This window comes from Hermetia illucens, chromosome 3, assembly GCF_905115235.1.
Source record: "Hermetia illucens chromosome 3, iHerIll2.2.curated.20191125, whole genome shotgun sequence".
Classification (NCBI taxonomy): Eukaryota; Metazoa; Arthropoda; class Insecta; order Diptera; family Stratiomyidae; genus Hermetia; species Hermetia illucens.
In genome coordinates, this window is record NC_051851.1 from 169,227,538 (window position 1) to 169,245,888 (window position 18,351).

At 43.4% G+C, this 18,351-nt stretch overlaps 1 protein-coding gene across 2 annotated transcripts in view; it reads left to right on the forward strand.

The window, feature by feature from the left end:
- LOC119652823 (short neuropeptide F) overlaps positions 1 to 11,883 on the forward strand; it is a 172,138-nt gene extending 160,255 nt beyond the window's left edge. For both annotated transcript variants that reach the window (XM_038057151.1, XM_038057152.1), the window contains 4 exons: positions 2,927 to 3,017; positions 3,174 to 3,619; positions 10,339 to 10,515; positions 10,660 to 11,883. In XM_038057151.1, coding sequence (XP_037913079.1) covers positions 2,927 to 3,017; positions 3,174 to 3,619; positions 10,339 to 10,515; positions 10,660 to 10,698 — 753 coding nt within the window. In that variant the 3' untranslated portion in view covers positions 10,699 to 11,883. The remainder of the gene's footprint in view (positions 1 to 2,926; positions 3,018 to 3,173; positions 3,620 to 10,338; positions 10,516 to 10,659) is intronic.
- Positions 11,884 to 18,351: the final 6,468 nt, after the last annotated feature.

Consider the following 18,351-nt stretch of genomic DNA (forward strand, 5'->3'; position numbering starts at 1 on the left):
TCCATTGCTGGAATGGAGAAAACAACCCAGATGATGACAACTTAAATAAGCTTTCGAAGAGAGCTGTCCACCCAAGACGCCAGAGAAGAGAAAAAAAGCATGCTGGAGCGCGGATTTGGGGAACGACAAGGGTGTTCCTTAATAAAATTTATTTATTTATTTATTTATTTAATGAAGATACAGAACAAATTCCTTTTTACATATTATCCTCTGAAAGAGGAGCAAGTAAGTGGCTTACCTTACGATTAAAACAAGGGAAGGAGACAGAGTCAAAGAACCCAAGCTGTAGGGCATTGTAGAACCATGTAGGAGCCTCAGGATCGGAGAGTGAAAGTAAATCTCGAGCTCCGCGAAGGGCACTTTAAAAATGTCCGCACTATGTTGGTTATGACAGGCGGTGCGGAAAGTAGTATGCGAGTTGGCAAAGCAGTCCATCGGGCAATTGCAGAGTTTCAAGGAAAATACAGCGTTGCTGCAGGGAGGAGAGATTGCGGATGCAGAGTCGTGACGGATAGTCACCCCTTAAAAGGTCCTTTTTGTAAAAGAGGGTGCAGGTGAATTTACGTTGAACAACCTCAAGAGCGCGACAGTCAAGGGAGTTGAAGAGAGTTAAGGATTGCTGAATTACAGTAAAGTCGGAGAGGGACGTATGATAAAACTAGACATTTTGGAAGCCCTATTGATGATTTCAACGAAGTGGCAATTGAAACGAAGTTTGTCGTCAAATATTACACCCAGTTCTTGCAAGGAGGTCAGCAGTGAAAGGGGTTGTCCACTAAGAGAATAGGAAAAGGATGTTGGGGAGGGTTTAAGTAAATAGCACATTCAGTTGCATTTGCTGATTGGAACGAGTAAAATGGTCAATTATTTCGTTCCATAGATGCGGATCCGCATGGTATTATTCCTGTTCCTGGAATTCCTGGAATAGATTCGTTCCTAATCAGTTGGACTCTTCACATGACAGAGTGGATGATCCATATATTTGCTCGGACAAAAGAGGTTGCTTACAGGGAGGGGTTCTATCTCTTCCATTATGGCTCCTGGTTATGGACACCCTTTTATGGTCACTGAAGGATGCAGAGTTCCTCGTATCATCATTTGCTGACGATCTAGCCCTAATAGCCGCAGCGCTCGAAAGTACCCTAAATCCAATCCCACAGATTTGAGATAAAAATGAAACTAACAACACATATAGACTTGATAACATTGGCGTTTGGAAAGGCGGCCAACCCATCTAAAAATTCCTTGGCGAACATCAGGTGGCTCTGATACCCGCCGATCATATGATGTCCAGATTCGGCTTTGAAAAGTCATACTCCATCGTAGTCACCAAAAACGACGAATGATCGATAAATGGTCACGAGTCTTTTCGGTTTGCAAACTTAATAGTCTTTACCGATGAGTCTGTCATGGAAGACGGAGGGGTGTTCTCAGGAAATCCGATTATGGAGCTGACCCGATCCTCGAAAATACGGCGACCATATTCCAAGCGCGGATATATGCCATTTCATTGGCATGGAAAGGTATGGAGTTGCCATCAGTTCATCATGATATGGGTGGCAGGGCACTCAAACATCACTGGTAATGAGGAAGCTGTCAGACTGGCTCGTCAAAGTTCTGGATTCACAATTGTGAGGCCAGAACCAGCTTTAGGTATCCGACCATTCGCTGTCAAGTCCACTCTGAGGAGTAAAAATCATTGCAAAGAAACCCGAGGCCATTTTCGTTGTCCCTTAAGAGGTAGAACCTGGAAACCTTACTAGGGCTTTTGTCAAGACACTGTCCCTTAAAACACGACATGGAAAGAATTGGAGTAGTGGTCTCAGCTATATGCAGCCAATAAGGGGAAGAGGAAAAGATGGCCCTGCACTTCATATGCCGCTGCTCGGCCTACTCAGACGTCAGACGAAAATACCTTGGTTAGGTTTTCTTCAACGCAGAGTCAGCGCAGAAGGTTCTCAGATTCGCGAAAGCTAGTGAACGTTGCAGACGAGCGGGAGTGCCGGAGATAGTACAATAGGCCTGATAAAGACCTGTGTACTTAGAGCTACGGCGTCCCCACTAAACCAAACTAAACTAAATTAGTATCCTTTTTGGGAAGTGCAGGCAAGTCTCTCGAGAAGTTTTATGCCCCTAGTGGCCTAGATTTGAAAAGTGTCCGAAACAGTTCCTATCGTTCTTCAGTCGTGCTCCCGGGTTCCTTTATATTTTTATTCATCTATCTTGCCCAAGTTATGTCCTGGATTGCTGGTATAATTATCGCAGAAGGGCTGAAAAGCCTTAGTCCTACCTGCTGCCTAGGTGCCCAATTGCATCATTAACCTAATTACATACTAACCATTTCTACCAATCCCATTAGCATTTAACATATTCAGCTAAAGCCGGAATCACAACAATACTTCCAACAACCTATAGTACAATAGATATTATCTCATCACCGTGATCGATATCGTAGACAACTAGATACTATGATATCCACTTTACGCACTGAGTGTAGTAAATAGTTTTAACTTATCGACAACAAGGGCCAGTCTAATCTGCAATTATCGCCCTCAATGGGTATATTTATGATAACAGGATAAACAGTCCCTACCCAGCAGATACTTTAAGTCACTTCGGGATATTAGTGCTTAGTGGTTGTGGAGAATGCGAGACAAGAAGATTATTCTTAGATATTTGGAAGGAAAGTTTGATAGTGAATGCAAAAGAACTGAAGTGGATTGGAAGAGGTTGAACGAAATAAGGTGACTATGAAGATATAATTGGTAGAGAGCCTCGAAAGTTAAGATAATTGGAAAGGGGAAGATGGATTTATAATGAGGCTCTTTTGAAAGTGGGACCTAGCTCGAAGGTGTTTTCTCTTGAATTTTTAGATGCAATTGTTATGACATTCATTATTAACCAATTTACTTTGTTTCCCTTACAGATAATGAAGCATCAAAAAATCACATCAATTTTCGTGTTTGTCTTTATTGTGACAATCAGTGAAATATCAGCTCTACCACCATCATTTGATAGTGAGTATCTAATTGGTGCAGATAAGCTACTTGTGATTATTTACGATTTGAAAAGGTCAACTCCTGCTATTTTTAGAGTTTTTGCTTAATTTACACGACATTTACCCTGTATCTAAGCTATGGATAAAAGAACTGAGAATTTTTCCTCCCTTTCAGGCTCACTAAATGAACTCTATGAAAACCTTTTACAACGCGAATACGCCGGACCCATCTCCTTCCCCAATCATCAGGTCGAACGAAAGGCTCAACGGTCACCATCGCTCCGCCTAAGATTTGGACGAAGTGATCCTGATATCCTTCAATCGATGGAGAAACGATGGTTTGGAGATGTCCACCAAAAACCCATCCGGTCACCATCTTTGCGTCTACGTTTCGGACGACGCTCCGACCCAATGATGTCCGTCCATGAAGGAGACAATTCAATTGACGAGAACAACTATGACCGCGTCACAAGACAGGCACCCTTGGAGGACGACAATGGAGACCGAGATGTAGCTGCTTTAAGAGTACGACGTGATATTTCAAATGATGCCCCACTGGAACAGAAAAGAGCACCATCATTGAGACTGCGATTCGGGCGGGACCCATATAAAGTATCAGCGGTGAGTTGTAATGTTGGAAGAAAATTGTTGAAAAAGTAGAGTCATCTGCCTTCATCATTGTCTTTTGGGGATTGGAGACTTTAAGGAATTTTTTTATTAACACATTCTGCAGGCATATTCATAAGGTTAAGCGTCCATCGCTCTTGTAGTATTTTGTTTGGGTGCGCTGTCACAGAAAATAAGGGGCAGGGTTCGTTTTTTGCGCCAAATAGATAGTACTCCCTCTTTAATTCACAAATTCTTAAGAAATCGCAAAAAAAATAGAGATGTCAAAGGATATCACGTAAACGAAAATTTTAATAATGTTTCTAGGATTGCAATCCACTTCCTTCTATTTTTAAAATGAAGACACCCTCGTATTGAAGCAAATTGATATCGTATGCGAAGGATCCTATTCATATCCTTCCTTGAACGAAGCGATAGATGAAGACTGATTCCCTGAATATATTCTCTCCTATATTTAAACTTCTATCAGTTCAATGCAACACAATAATGCTCCTTTTACGTGGATTATACTCCATGCAAATATCCGTTCCACCAAGATAATGTCAATTACTGTGGGGGCTCCTCGAAAAATTTGCTGAATCTCGTGAAAACGTTCCTCCTGGAATAATATCAAATTACTAAAAGGTCAAATGATTTAAGGTAAGAAAATGAATTTGAATTTTTTTCTGCCAATGGCAATTATTCATTTTTAAACAATCTTTTCGGAAATAAATCGATTTATTGACCTTTGAAGGGATTTTTTTCCAACTAAGTTGGAGCGATTTATTCAAATTTATTTTAAGGCCAGTCATGGTTGTCTGCTTATTTTAAATAATAGCTCAACGTTTGAAGGGTTCACGTCATTTTATTAGGGAGCGAAGAATGGAAGGGGGACATAGATACGATTATAATAGCAACCCCATCTCTTTGAATAGATAAATGATTTTAATGGCAACCTTCAATTGGGTCAGACCATTCGCAAGAGCGTTTTCAAATCAAATTTTCAGTTGTTATATCCTAGATTTTCCTCCATAATCTTTGGTTGTCGCAAATTCTTCAGGTCCACCCACTCACTATATCCCATAATGGGTCTATTTCGGGACTATATTTTACGGTCGGTTGGTAACGTAAAAAGCCGAAGACCAATAACCCGAGGCTTCATATATTGTGCCTCATCCTTAAGATTTGCAAATCATAAATAATTCATGGTTGCGGCTAATTAGTGATTTTATAAAACCTTACCAGCCCGGGGGGGTCGAAAATTTTAAGAAAACTAGAAAACCTGGCCTATTTCACTAAGTGCCTTTTTTTTATTCTCTCTAAAAGAGTGCGAGGAGCCTTGAAACAAAGCCAACGACTGTATTTCTATCTTATCTGGCAGCATCATATACGAGCGAGTATAAGAGTATATATATACAGTTGCCATTTACCCCTTGCTGGGGTATTGCGCGTCAACTACACCCATGCGCCATCGTTTGCGGTTACCTGAAATGCGCTTCAGCTCCGCCTCACGATTTGCTGAGATGCCTGTACTCCTTCTCTACTGTTCTGCGCCAAGTGCCTTTGAGGGGACCGACCCGTCGGGCATCTTGGGATAAATGGGGGATTCCACTGCATGGTGTAGCTAGCAATACAATTGTCGTCCCTGCTTAGTGTGTGACCTATCCACTGTCACTTTCGATCACAACACATATGGATGCCAAGCATGTGCGCCGAAAAAAATCTTCGTTGGTAATAATAGCAGGCCAGCGACTCCGATAAAACGACACAGATAAGTGTCGATGAAAGCTAGGTGCCTATGAGTAACAGTGGGGATCACTTTCCATTTCTGCGCCTTATGTTCTTGGAGCGACACACGAGTTGGCCATTTTGGGAGAGTGCATAGAGAGTAATGCAACTGTTACCCATCCTTAATCCAATTGGTTACTGGTTACATTGTACCTACTAATGATAGTATCTCAATTCCCTACTTCCAAATCTTTCAGTCTCGACCTACAAGGTAGTGACTAGTGAGAATTCCCACTATGATTGGGAGGTTCTGCTTGGTGAGTTTTAAGCAATCCTTTGTGCGCTTCGGTTCGTATGCCCCAATAAGCACCCTGGACTGCTCCATTCCTGATAGACTCGCCCAGTATAGTTCCCTCAACCTTTCCTCTTCATTTTTTAATGTCATAGCGATGAACCCGTTTCCGATTCGACAGAAGGACTAGATCCCGTGTAAACGCGTCCCTGCTCCCTTCTTGGCTAATTCATCTGCTGCCTCACTGCGTTCTAACCCAACATGGCCTGGTATTCAGTCTCTTAAGACATTCCCGTACCAGTTTAAAGTCCACCTGGTTGGACCTAAGTGCCTTGATCGCTGCTAGGCTGTCAGATTACTCAATAGCCTTACTATTGCAGTGTGAATCCAAAGTAGTATCTTCGGGTTGCAACCCCATTTTTTCCTGCTATGGACTTAGAAATCATCAGAGCCCTTGTAGCTTCCCGACAAGTGTTTCCGACATTTGTCCTCCTGAGTAATTTTTGCTCTAGCGCCATTCCTAAATATTTAACCTCTGTTTCCCCTTTGACCTCTATGTCATGTAATCTTATGGCTTTCAAGTGATCAAGCTTACTTTTCGCAATCCATCCCTTTCACATCAGCCTAATGACAAGGTCTTCATCAGTTTCCTGGTCCTTACGACTTAGGATTTGCTCGGGAAGCATTTTCGGTAGTATGGCTGGTCGAAAATCCTTGACCGCACTAGCTTAGCTAATGACGGGCTTCCTGATTCCAGCCTTAATCTCTGACATGCTCAGTTTTCTCCCCTCTTGAGTTCAGGTTGAATTTTTTGGGAGTATTCCTTTCATGCGGGCTACTCTCCGCTGCTCCCCATTTTCTTGGCTTCGATAAAAATGACTTAGGTCTGTTCTGAGTCTTCTTAAGGGTCTTTTCAGGCCTTCCTTCAATAATGCAGCTACCACTGCGCCATTGAGACCTGTCTCCTTTCTGACGTCTGATATATTGATCTAAAACGTACTTCTGCTTGTCCCTGCTTTTTCAGAAGTGGTCTTTGTTGGTTGTTGTCCTCGCAGTATACCAATATTGACCTTGGATCTACTGCTTGACGTTAAAACTTTTCTCTTCTTGGGTGCAATCACCTAGCTCATAGTATTTCAGAGATGTGCCTCCGCCTGGTTAACCAGTTCGGAACGGAACCAAACGGAACGGGGTCCCGTTTGTTTTGTTGTAGTTTTCTATTCCCGGCGAGTATCTGTGACGCTCTTTTAGAATGCAATCAGTTACCGCCGACTACAAATTATCCAATGGGCACGATTCGCATGACAACCTGAATTGGGGGAGGTGTTTTTCGACTCCTTACAATAACAAATTTCCTTCGGTCATGGCGCACACTACGCTGAACTTCCCGGAATTTCGCTCGGTATCGGAGTTCAAACGCGTTACGCACACCATCACTCGCAGGGGTCAGTTACGTCCTGGTAGTTAAATGTGAATACTTGTCTCGCGGACTTAATCCCATGGTCTTCTTAGGATACGGATTAATTTGCTGACTACAATCAGAGCCCCGCTGCGCCAAGTACAATGGCACCAGTCTACACTGAGGGCATGGCTCTCCTCTTCCTCGCTGCCACCGCAGAGCACCACTCACAGCGATCGGTAAAGCCCTCAACCCGTTCCGAACGTCGATCGGCTTCTATAATTCCTCTGCTAGACCTTAGGATGCCCCTTCAGGACGTGAACTACCTGCGCACCACGCAAGCATTTTTGATGGCGGCCCTATGCTCACCGATATTATCAGATGAGTTGCTAAGCGCATCAGCTGTACGATCAGAAAGATAGCCAAAAACCCAACTGAGCTTATTGCAAACTCTTTGCTCGAGCAATTTGCCCCGAATGAGGACGTGTTGGAAGCTGCAGAAATCCATGAACCTCCCCCTATTACCGTTGCAGTCGCTAAGACCATGTTTCCCATCACATGTTCGAAAACGGAGTCGTCCGAGCTTACCTTGGCATTCAGATCACCTATCACAATCACAATGTTACCTTTGAGAAGCCTCTCCGGAATTGCGTGTAACTGCTCGGAGAAAACATCTTTCTCCACTATATTGGAAGCACTGTGAAATTGTGATACTCGTTAACCTGGACCAGAATATTATGTCTGTCAGAAAGCGACTCCTAACTCAAGGGAAGATGCCTTCCGGTAGCCGCCATTCGTGTCCGCAACTAATCGCTTTTCCAGATTATAAAAGCATATTGCCCGAAGTGCGGTAAAAGGAAGAGGATTACTCTCCAGAGTACCGGGGGGGTTTGTTTTAAAGGATAGTCTGTCTGAGACAGTTGTCTGACACGTAAATACATTTCATCGTTCCGCTCCACAATTATAAAATTTCCGAAACGTAGTAAGAATTGATAATAAACTGAGGGCCAAATGTGAGCTCCTGCGATTCTTATGATTGTGTAAGAAAGAAAAGTGATAGAAGGAAAGCAGCTCTCCCACCCTACAGCTACAGATCTCTCTGAGGTTTTCATAGAATAGTTACCTAATGTCCCTAACACGGCTTTAGCTACAGCTGGATAATCGCAAAGTAAGTGCCTGAGGGTTTCTCCCTCTTCTCCGCAGCCTCGGCAATTTGAAATGCAGGGAATGTCTAGTCTGGGAAGATTGTCCCTTAAAGGTCAGTGCCTCGTGCAGACTGCTGTAACTTTTTATGCATTTGCACGGGTCTCGCACAAGAGCTCTCATGAACGGGTTTTGTTATATGCGAGTTAAATCCTACTTAACTTGGCTTAAGTGGTTAACCTTTGCTTTGAAGTACTGTCAAGACCAGAGCACTGCTAGGCCAGTCTGTCAGTCCGCTCATTCCCCTCCATGTTCTTATGTCCTGGAACCCAGCATGCCGCCCAGACAATTCAGGGGGTTTCTGCGCTTCGCCATAAGCCTAGGATCCCCAAAGGCCTAGGATATTGCTAATGAGTACAAGGCCTTGATGTCCGCTTGGCTTTCGGTCAGAATAGCTGTGTTAGGCTTTGGACTCAGATCATGTTCCAGCCATTGACAGACTACTAGTATCGCCTGTACTTCCGCTTGAAATACACTGACGAATCCTGGGAGAGCGTATGACTCGGAGACACTCTGTATAACCGACCAAATTCCCGCATCGACTCCTCAGTCCATCTTTGATCCCTGTGTGAAGAATACTGTATCATAACCTTGCAACACGCCACCGGTCTTCCACTCTGGCTTGGTTGGGCATGTCATAGTAAAATTTTTTGTCGAGTTCGGTTTGCGTATGGCGTAATCCATGGAGAATCTCTACACTTCCCGAAGTACTTTGTCTAGCATGTTACTATGGCCATGGGACTTCGCTTTGTCTAACGCCCGGACTCTCGTACTCTGACAGCACTGCACACTACGCGTATTTAATGTGGAAGTCTACGTGCAGGAGGTGCAGGATTACATTGAAAGCATCCACCGGACAGGACTACAGAGATGCGGTAGCACCTGTACACGTGGCTTTTTCAATCCTATTAAGCTTTGTTTTATTTACTTTTTGTTGCCACATGATAGAACCGTACTTTAAAATGGGATGTACCACTGATGTGTACATCCAGAGAACCATCTTCGTCGGAGACCCATTTCCATGTAATTTCCTTCCCTTGCAGGCATAGAAGGCTCTATAAGCCTCCGTAACCCTCAGTTTATGTTCAAGAATCAATCAATTGTTCATTTACGCGCCCTTGTATTGGTGCTGAATTGCATCAGTTCTACTTTGGTTTGGTTCTTTGACTGTTGACCTCTACCTCCTCCTGCAGCGGGACCCATGGACCACCTGGAGGGAATCGAAGCAGAGGAAGAATCCCGTGTGTTCGACTTTGTTGTCCAAAAAATGCTCGATGACCATCTCCAAAAGCCTGGCCTCTATAATGATCCACACTTCAGGCGCTAGTTTGTCGCTAGCGAAATTGCCACGTCAGTGAAGGGTTTCGTGGTTCGTGTCTAGTTAGCCGACTGTTGTTCCTTACTTGTTTGCAGAGGTCGTGTTGTTCTCCGACCTCGTCTTGAGATCAATTGCCTGCTCGTTTCCCAGACATTTGTGGTTATAGTCTTCGAAAATCACCTGGTACCGGCCTCGTTGTTTTTTGCAATCTTGCTCAGAATATGTATAGCCTTCTGGTACTAACTCTTGAGCAGGGTCCAATAAACATCTGCTTCTTAGCCGTTTTCCGATGACTGACATTTTTTTTATTCCTTGCTTTTGGGGGCCCCTAACGTCGACCTTTTTTGGTCAGGACTACTATGGTTGGCACCCGATACATCCGGTCCGACGCCTTGTACCCGTCTCATTTGAAATTGAAGGTACCCAAAATATTCAGAGTTGGCATACTAAAACTCTCCAATGACCACGTAGCCCTCGGTGTATTCTGTTTCACCTTAGCTTGGGGTGGTGTTAGCACCTTTTTTAATGTAAGGGGTGATACCCGGACTGTTGCTTCAGCTTATCCCTCCGCCAAATCCGCTTGTCCTCAACACTCCCAGTCCGGTATTGTCCTCTTGTTCTTTCCGGAGACGATTTCGGGCGAGCACCCCGAGGAGGTCGGGCGAGGACCTATTGCATTGGTTATTTTTTTTAAATCCAACTTTCACCACTGGATCAAAGGAAACCTTGAATAATAACAAAAAAATTTGTTGTAATTTAGACGCTCTTCAATATGCACTTTCTTCCTTTATCAGGCTCAAGTTATGGCTGACCGGAATGAACTTGAACGGGAAATCTTGGCTACCCTTCTACAAGCACTGAATGAATACGATTACAATGATGTACCCTCTGATGACTTCATTAGAGAAACACGGAAACCAGCACCCTTAAGGCTTCGATTTGGTCGCAGTGTAGATTTGTCTTCATTAAAGGTAAGAAATCTTTCCTTTTAGTAATTAAACTTAAGGGTCCCTTGAACTTATAGTTCAGAGGAAGCTAACTTGTGTGCTAATTCTAGATGTGAAGATTGCAACAAATGTTGATCCAAATGAATAAACTTTGTTATCCTTTTGCAGAAATCGCCAACTGACAACAAGCCAGTACCATCATCTTAGGCAGATAATGACTTCAACATCAAAATTCCTGCATTATCCTACTAAATTCTACGGTAACTGGACTATAACCGCATTATTTGCAATACTATTGCTAGTTTGAAATTATTACGAATTGTAACACTATTACTATCAATGAATAAATATAAAATAGAAATCAATTATCAAAGAATTGATTTTCTTCTCTGAATTTTGTCAAATCCCTTTGAGTAGCTCAAGTTGGAAAGTTATTTTTTTACGAACAAAAACCAGATGTAGATCTACCGCTTATTACTCATAGTGGACTTAACCTATGAAAGTTTCAGATTCATTTTGTTTTACTTTATTATTTGAAAAAGATAAAAAAAAACAAACTAATTTGTAAATAGTTCCTCTCTGTTAGCCAAACCATGTGAACAGAATCGAGAAAAGTTTTCACTCCCTGACGATAAACCCCCACCTTAAGGAACTCTTATCAAACCTTATACATACATATACATGCATATATATATAAATAAATATATTCCCCAAGGAAAAATGAATATATATCAAATGTACCTCCGCTACAGTGTCATTAATATACTTAGTAAATGTCATGTCGATAATATTATACTTTTGAGTAAAATTATATTAAATAAATGAGAAATAAAATTGGAGATAATTCTAAAACTTGTACTGAAAAGACGGCATCTACACACATCAGTCAATGTCACACATATTCAACCCTTATCCCAAATTTACTAAATAAAAATACAAATTATCAACCATTCAGAATTAGCAGCACCAAATATACAGACCAGAAGGTAGCTCACAGGACGTGAAGCGCTGCAAAGAACAAGTCACTGATCAGATTCTCAGATCTATCTTTGGATTGAATCGGGACAGATACGAGATGTTTTAAATAGAAAAGTTAAGTAACAAAAAAAATTATATAAGAAATATGAATGTAAATAATAACTTATAAAATATGAAAGTAAAATAAATAACACATGAAGACTCATATTTGAAAAAATAAAAAAAATAATTAAATATATTTATGAGTGGGAAAAGAGAGAGTTAATACCTTAAAAAAACAAAACAAATTATTTATTCTCATTATACATATAAATGTAATTTATCAGTATTTAAAGAGGAGAGAAAGGCAAATATAAAGCAAATGATTAAAAAAAAATGTTTATTGAAATAAAAGTATTATGTTTCAGAAATACAGTTAAAGTGGTTTGAATAAGATTGGAAGGTCTGATGGCTTTATTTTTAAATTAAAATAAAGTTAGTGGAGAATATGCAGATAATTTGAATTCACCATAAATAATTTCCCCTTCCCCTTCAATAATATCACCACCGGCGCAACAACTGGTATCCGGGCTAGGCCTGCCTTAATAAGGAACTCCACACACCCCGGTTTTGCGCAGATGTCAACCAACTAGATATCCCTAAAAGCTGTCTAGCGTCCTGACCGGCGCCATCACACCATCTCCCCGGGTCTGTCTCGTCTTCTTTTTCTACCATAGATATTACCCTTATAGACTTACCACAGTGAATTATCCTCATGGATTAGGTGACCCGCCCACCGCAACTTGTTGAACTGAATTTTATCCACAACCAGACGGTCGTGGTATCACCCACAGATTCCGTTGTTATGTAGGCTACGAAATCGTCCATCCTTATATAGGGGGCGAAAATTCTTCGGAAGATTCTTCCCTCGATCGAGGCCAAGAGATCGCAATTTTTCTTGCTAAGAACCCAAGTCTCCGAGGAATACATGAGGACTGGCAAGATCATAGTCATGTACGGTAAGAGCTTTGATCCTATGGTGAGACGTTTCGAGCGGAACAGTTTTTGTAAGCTGAAATAGGCTCTGTTGGCTACCAACAACCGTGCGCGGATTTCATCATTATAGCTGTTACTCATGGAGAAACACCGTGAGAAAGATCGCCCTCTTTACATTGTATTTCTGAATCTAGAGGAAAGCGTTCGACCGTGTACCACACGAACTCATCTGGTATGCTTTACGACAACACTACCACGATCCGAAAAGTAAAGTTCAAAGTATGGCGGGTGTATCAAAACCGCTTCGTGTCTCTGTTGGTGTTCATCAAGGAAGCGCTCTCTCACCACTCCTCCTTGTTCTTGTTATGGACACTGTCACACGGGATATTCAACGTCCAGCGCCCTACACACTGCTTTATGCAGATGATGTTTTCCTAGCATCTGATAGCAAAAATGATCTCGAGCAACATGTCCAAAAATGGAATGATCGCCTCATGCAACACGGTCTCAGATTGAATCTAAACAAAACTGAATTTTTGACGACCGATCCCCATGAAACAGGCACAATCACTGTCAGCGGCAGGGATCTGCCCAGAACTGAGCGATTTAAATATCTCGGGTCAACGCTATCAGCCAACCTGGATGAATTAGCGTTCCACAACTGGTGTTCTTTGTGATCCACGTACTAACGAACGTCTCAAATCTAAAATTTACCCCAATGTCGTCCGTCCTTTCGCCCTCTGTGGTTCTGAGTGTTAGCCGACTATAAAAGACAATGAACGGCGTCTTGCGGGGTGTGTGTGTGTGTGTGTGTGTATGGTGGGGGAGAAGCTACAGCTTCTGAGCACTCAGGCCGTGTTGGCCCATTGTACTCGCCTCCCCTGTCTAACGGAATATTCCTTATTCGTTAACGTATCGCAGGATTTCCGTTAGTGGATGTGATGCTGCCCGTCGCAATTGGAGGACATCGGCACCAAAAATCTGATGCCTGATGCGTCCATAGGCGGGGCATTCACATAGGAAATGCTCCGTGGATTCCGCTTCCTCATTACAGGAGGGACACGTATCATCTTCGGTAATTCCTATTCTGAACATATGCCCAGCTAGTGAATTATGGCCTGTCAGAATGCCCACAATACACCTGCAAGTCCTCCTGCTTTTCGACAGGATAAACTTTGCGGTACGTATGTTGGGTTCTGGCAGGAAAAGTTTGGTGTGTCGAGCAGCATTTAAGTTCTGCCACCTGTCGTTATGGGAAACTTGTTCCCAGTTTTTGAAAACAGATTTAGCCAATGCTACTACCCCAATTGCTGGCTCCGGTCCCGGCATAGGGGAGGTTGACCCCTCTTTCGCTAAAGCGTCAGAGATTTCATTTCCCTCTATGCCACAGTGACCGGGTACCCAGCGTGGTTCCACTGTATTGAATCTAGAGATAGAGTTCAAACGGTTTCTGCATTCCTGAACGATTTTCGAGGTGATCAGAGGACTGCTCAATGTCCTCAGTGCAGCTTTACTGTCACTGCAGATTGCGATGCGCCTGCCCTTCAACCGCTCGTCGATCACCCAGTTTGCCACCCTTAGGATCGCAAAAACTTCGGCTTGAAAACCCGTTGCATATTGTCTCAAAGGAAAAGCCCACTTCTCGTTTTTATTCGAGAGGTAGACTCCGGCTCCAGAACCCTCTTCTGTTTTTGAGCCATTGGTGTAGAATACTTCCGTATATCCCGCCACGCATTCCTCTGGGTCTTCCCAGTCCTCTCTATGCTTCAGGGTAACTACATATCTTCTACCAAACAGATGTATGGGTACACGAGAATCGGTAGGCATTGTAAGAACTGGATTCAGTCCTCCCAGTAACTCTTCCAATGCTCTGTGCCCCCCACATCCGTTGTTTTCCCATAGATCTAATCGAATTAGCCTATGAGCTGCTCTCATTGCAGTGCTTTGAATAAATATATCCAGGGGCTGTAAATTGAGTAGTGCATTCAGAACTGCGCCGGATGTCGTGCTCATGGCACCAGTGATACCCAGACAAACAGTTCTCTGAAGTGCGTCGTTTTTGTCTCACCTTAACCCACCACACTACGGATGCATATACGAACATCGGCCTAATGATGGCAACGTATATCCACATTACCACATGAGACCTGAGTCCCCATGTCAAGGCAAAGGTCCGTCTGCACAGCCCATAAGCTGTGAGAGCTCGTTTCATCTTTACCTCTACATGTTTGTTCCAAAGAAGTTTTTTATTTAGAGTGGCCCCCAGATATTTCACTTCTTCGGAGAGTTGAAGGGCAGTACCCCTCATCTCAGGGAGACAAAGTCCATCCAGTTTTCTCCTTTTTGTCAATAAAACCATTGTGGTTTTATTTGGATTAACTAACAAACCATGTCTAAGGCACCAGCTGTCTATCAAATCAACGGCACGCTGTATATTCCTACACACCGTTCCAAGATCCCGCTCAACAGCAAGTACAGCCACGTCATCAGCATAAGCTTGAGCGTGTATTGGCAAATTTTGCAGTTCGCATAGCAGTGAGTCGATCAGTATACTCCACAGAAGCGGCGAAAGCACACCTCCTTGGTTGCAGCCCTTTGTCGCTTCTGTAGTCAGGTAGCGATCGATCCCTACCTCAGCGCACAACAATCTTTGCGTTAGCATAGCATGGATCCACTTAATTAAAGCATCATCAACACCATGCGCACTGGCGGCATCACAAAGTTTTTGAAAAGGCGCACAGTCAAAAGCCCCTTCAATGTCCACGAACACCCCCATTGCGTACCCGCCATTCAAAGTTGCATCCTCTATCTTTGTAACCAAAGAATGAAGAGCAGACTCACAGAACTTTCCACGTTGGTAAGCATGTTGGTTTTCACTAAGTGGGTGTGACCTAAGTGCGTTTCCACGAATGTGACGCTCCACCAGTCTCTCCAAACCTTTCAGCAAGAATGAAGTCAAGCTGATCTGTCTGAAGTTCTTTGGATTAGAATAGTCATCTTTCCCAGGTTTCGGTATGAAAACTACCTTAACCTGTTGCCAAGAAGAAGGTACGTAGCCCAGAGCAAGACATCCTCGAAAAATATTTCTTAGAGGTCGCTCTAAATGCTCCATACCCTCCTTTAGCATTGCCGGATAGATGCCATCCATGCCAGGTGCTTTGAAACGTTCAAAGGACAGTATGGCAGCTCTCACCTTTTCATGGATAACAACCGCTTTCGCAGTGTTCCAGTTCCCCTTGCAACGCTTGCGTGTTGAAGGGGTTGCAAGAACCGTCAACTCTCCCCCTACCACTTCTCTCACCCGTTCTCCCGGGTGGTGTACTTCCAGGAGGGTCTGTACTGAGTCCAGTCTGGAGCTCGTGAAAGTACCGTCGGGTTTTCTAAGAGAATCCAATTTGGCCGACTCATCCCTTTTGAGGACTCTGCACAGCCTTGAAGTCTCCCTTTCGCCTTCCAGTTCCTCACAGTACGTTCTAAAGGAGTCTCGTTTCGAGCACCTCACGAGCTTCTTATATTCACGTTGTGAGTTCCTGAAATTTAACCAGTCTTCGTCCTTGTTACTTTTGCAAGCACGATTTAGAAGTCGCCTGGTTGATTTCCTGAGTTTTTGCAGTTCTCGGTTCCACCAAGGAACCGTTTTTACCGCATCTTGCGGTAATGGAGATGCGTTGGACTAATAGCGTTACACAGTTTGATCACATCCGAAATGAAGATATCCGCGATCGTTATGGGGTTGCACCGATCGTGGAAAAATTGCTAGAGAGGCGTCTTCAATGGTATGGTCATGTGATTTGTGCAAACGAGAATTCACTTATCAAGATTGGTCTGAACATCGAAGTCGATGGTAAACGACCAAAAGGCAGGCCTAAACAAATGTGGCTTGATACGCTGGATGGGGATTTAAAAGCCTCGAGATTGCACCCAGATCAGGCATTCGATAGAGCCAAATGGCGAAACCGATCACGACGAGCCGACCTCGCTTGTGAACGGGGCAAAGGCTGAAGAAAAAGAAGAAGCTATTATCGGTTGTTATTTTCGACCTTAGTTAGGAGAAATTATCACCGGTCTCAAAGTTGCAGTCTCCTATCTTTATTCTTCCCGTTTGACCAGTGCGGTTTGATGCTGTTGGTTGGTTGGTTTTCGGTGCTGACGTTGCTACCATAAATTTTGTCTTGCTTTCATTGATGTGTAGCAAAAGATCTAGCGCCACCATGGGTGCGATTTAATAGAATCTGTGGCATTGGATCAGTAAAGAGGGCTAAGATTTTCTACAATGAAAGATCCATAAGATCGAGAGCTTGCGTCCTGATGTCACAAAAAACTGTACCTCAAAAGTTGAGTTAATTACACACTGGCGAGTCCTAGACGAGGTCTCACTGTCACATCACCGATACCTAGAATTCAATCTAACTATTGCGGGCGAACAGTTTGCTGTTCAAAGACACAACCCTAGGAAAACCGATTGGACAAAGTTCAATGGACTTCTTGGTAATAAAATATAGTTCCCTAGGCGACTAAAGGCTCTTTTGGCACTGGAAGATGAATTGGAAACTCTAAGGTGCACACTTTTAGAGTGCCATGAAGAGGTTTGTCCTATTTCCCGAAGCCGAAGCGGTAAAACGGTTCCTTAGTGGAGCCGAGAACTGGAAAAACTCAAGAAATCAACCGAATTCTAAACTGTGCTTGTAAAAGTAATAAGAACGGAGACTGGTTACATTTCAGGAGCTCACAGCCTGAATATAAGAGGCTTGTCAGGTGTTCGAAACGAGACTGCTTTAGAGCGTACTGTGAGGAACTGAAAGGCGAAAGACAGACTTGTAGGCTATGCAGAGTCCTTAAAAGGATGAATCGGACAAGCTGGTCTCTCTTAGAAAACCCGACGGTACTTTCACTAGTTGCAAACTGGATTCAGTACAGATCCTCCTGGAAGTACACCCCCCGGGAGAACGGGTGGGAAAAGTGGTAGGGGAGAGTTGACGGTTCTTGCAACCCCCCTTGCAGTACTTGTGTGTTGAAGGGGTTGGAAACTGCGAAAGCGGTTGTTACCCATGAAAAGGTGAGAGCTGTCATACTGTCCTTTGAACATTTCAAAACACCCGGCATGGATGACACCTATCCGGGGGGGTATGGAGCACTTAGAGCAACTTCTAAGAAATATTTTTCGAGGGTGTCTTGCTCTGGACTACAGGCCTTCCTCTTAGCAAAAGGTTAAATTAGTCTTCATACCGAAACCTGGAAAAGATGGCTATTCTAATCCAAAGAACTTCTGGCTGATCAGCTTGACTTCATTCTTGCAGAAAAGTTTGGAGAGACGGGTGGAACATTGCATTTGTGGAAACGCACTTAATTCGCACCCACTTAGTGAAAACCAATATGCTTACCAGCGTGGAAAATCCTGTGAGTCTTGCCTTCATTCTTTGGTTACAAAGATAGAGGATACAACTTTGAATGGTGGGTACGCAATGGGGGTTTTCGTGGACATTGAATGGGCGTTTGACTGTCCCTTTCCTAAACTTTGTGATGCCGCCAGAGCGCATGGTGTTGATGATGCTTTAATTAAGTGAATCCATGCTATGGTAACCCAGAGATTGCTGTGCGCTGAGATGGATGTCGGTCGCTATCTAACAGCAGAAGCAACGAAAGGCTGCCCCCAAGGAGGTTTGCTTTCGCTACTTCTGCGGAGTATGATTAAGGACTTACTACCATGTAAACTTCAAAATTTACCAATACACACTCAAGCTTTTGTTGATGACGTGGCTGCGCTTGCTCTTGATCGGGATCTTGGAGCGGTGTGTAGACATATATAACGTGGTGTTGATCTGGTAGACAATTGCCTCACGCATGGACTTTCAGTAAACCCAAATGAAACCACAATGATATTATTAACAAAAAGGAGTACACTGGATG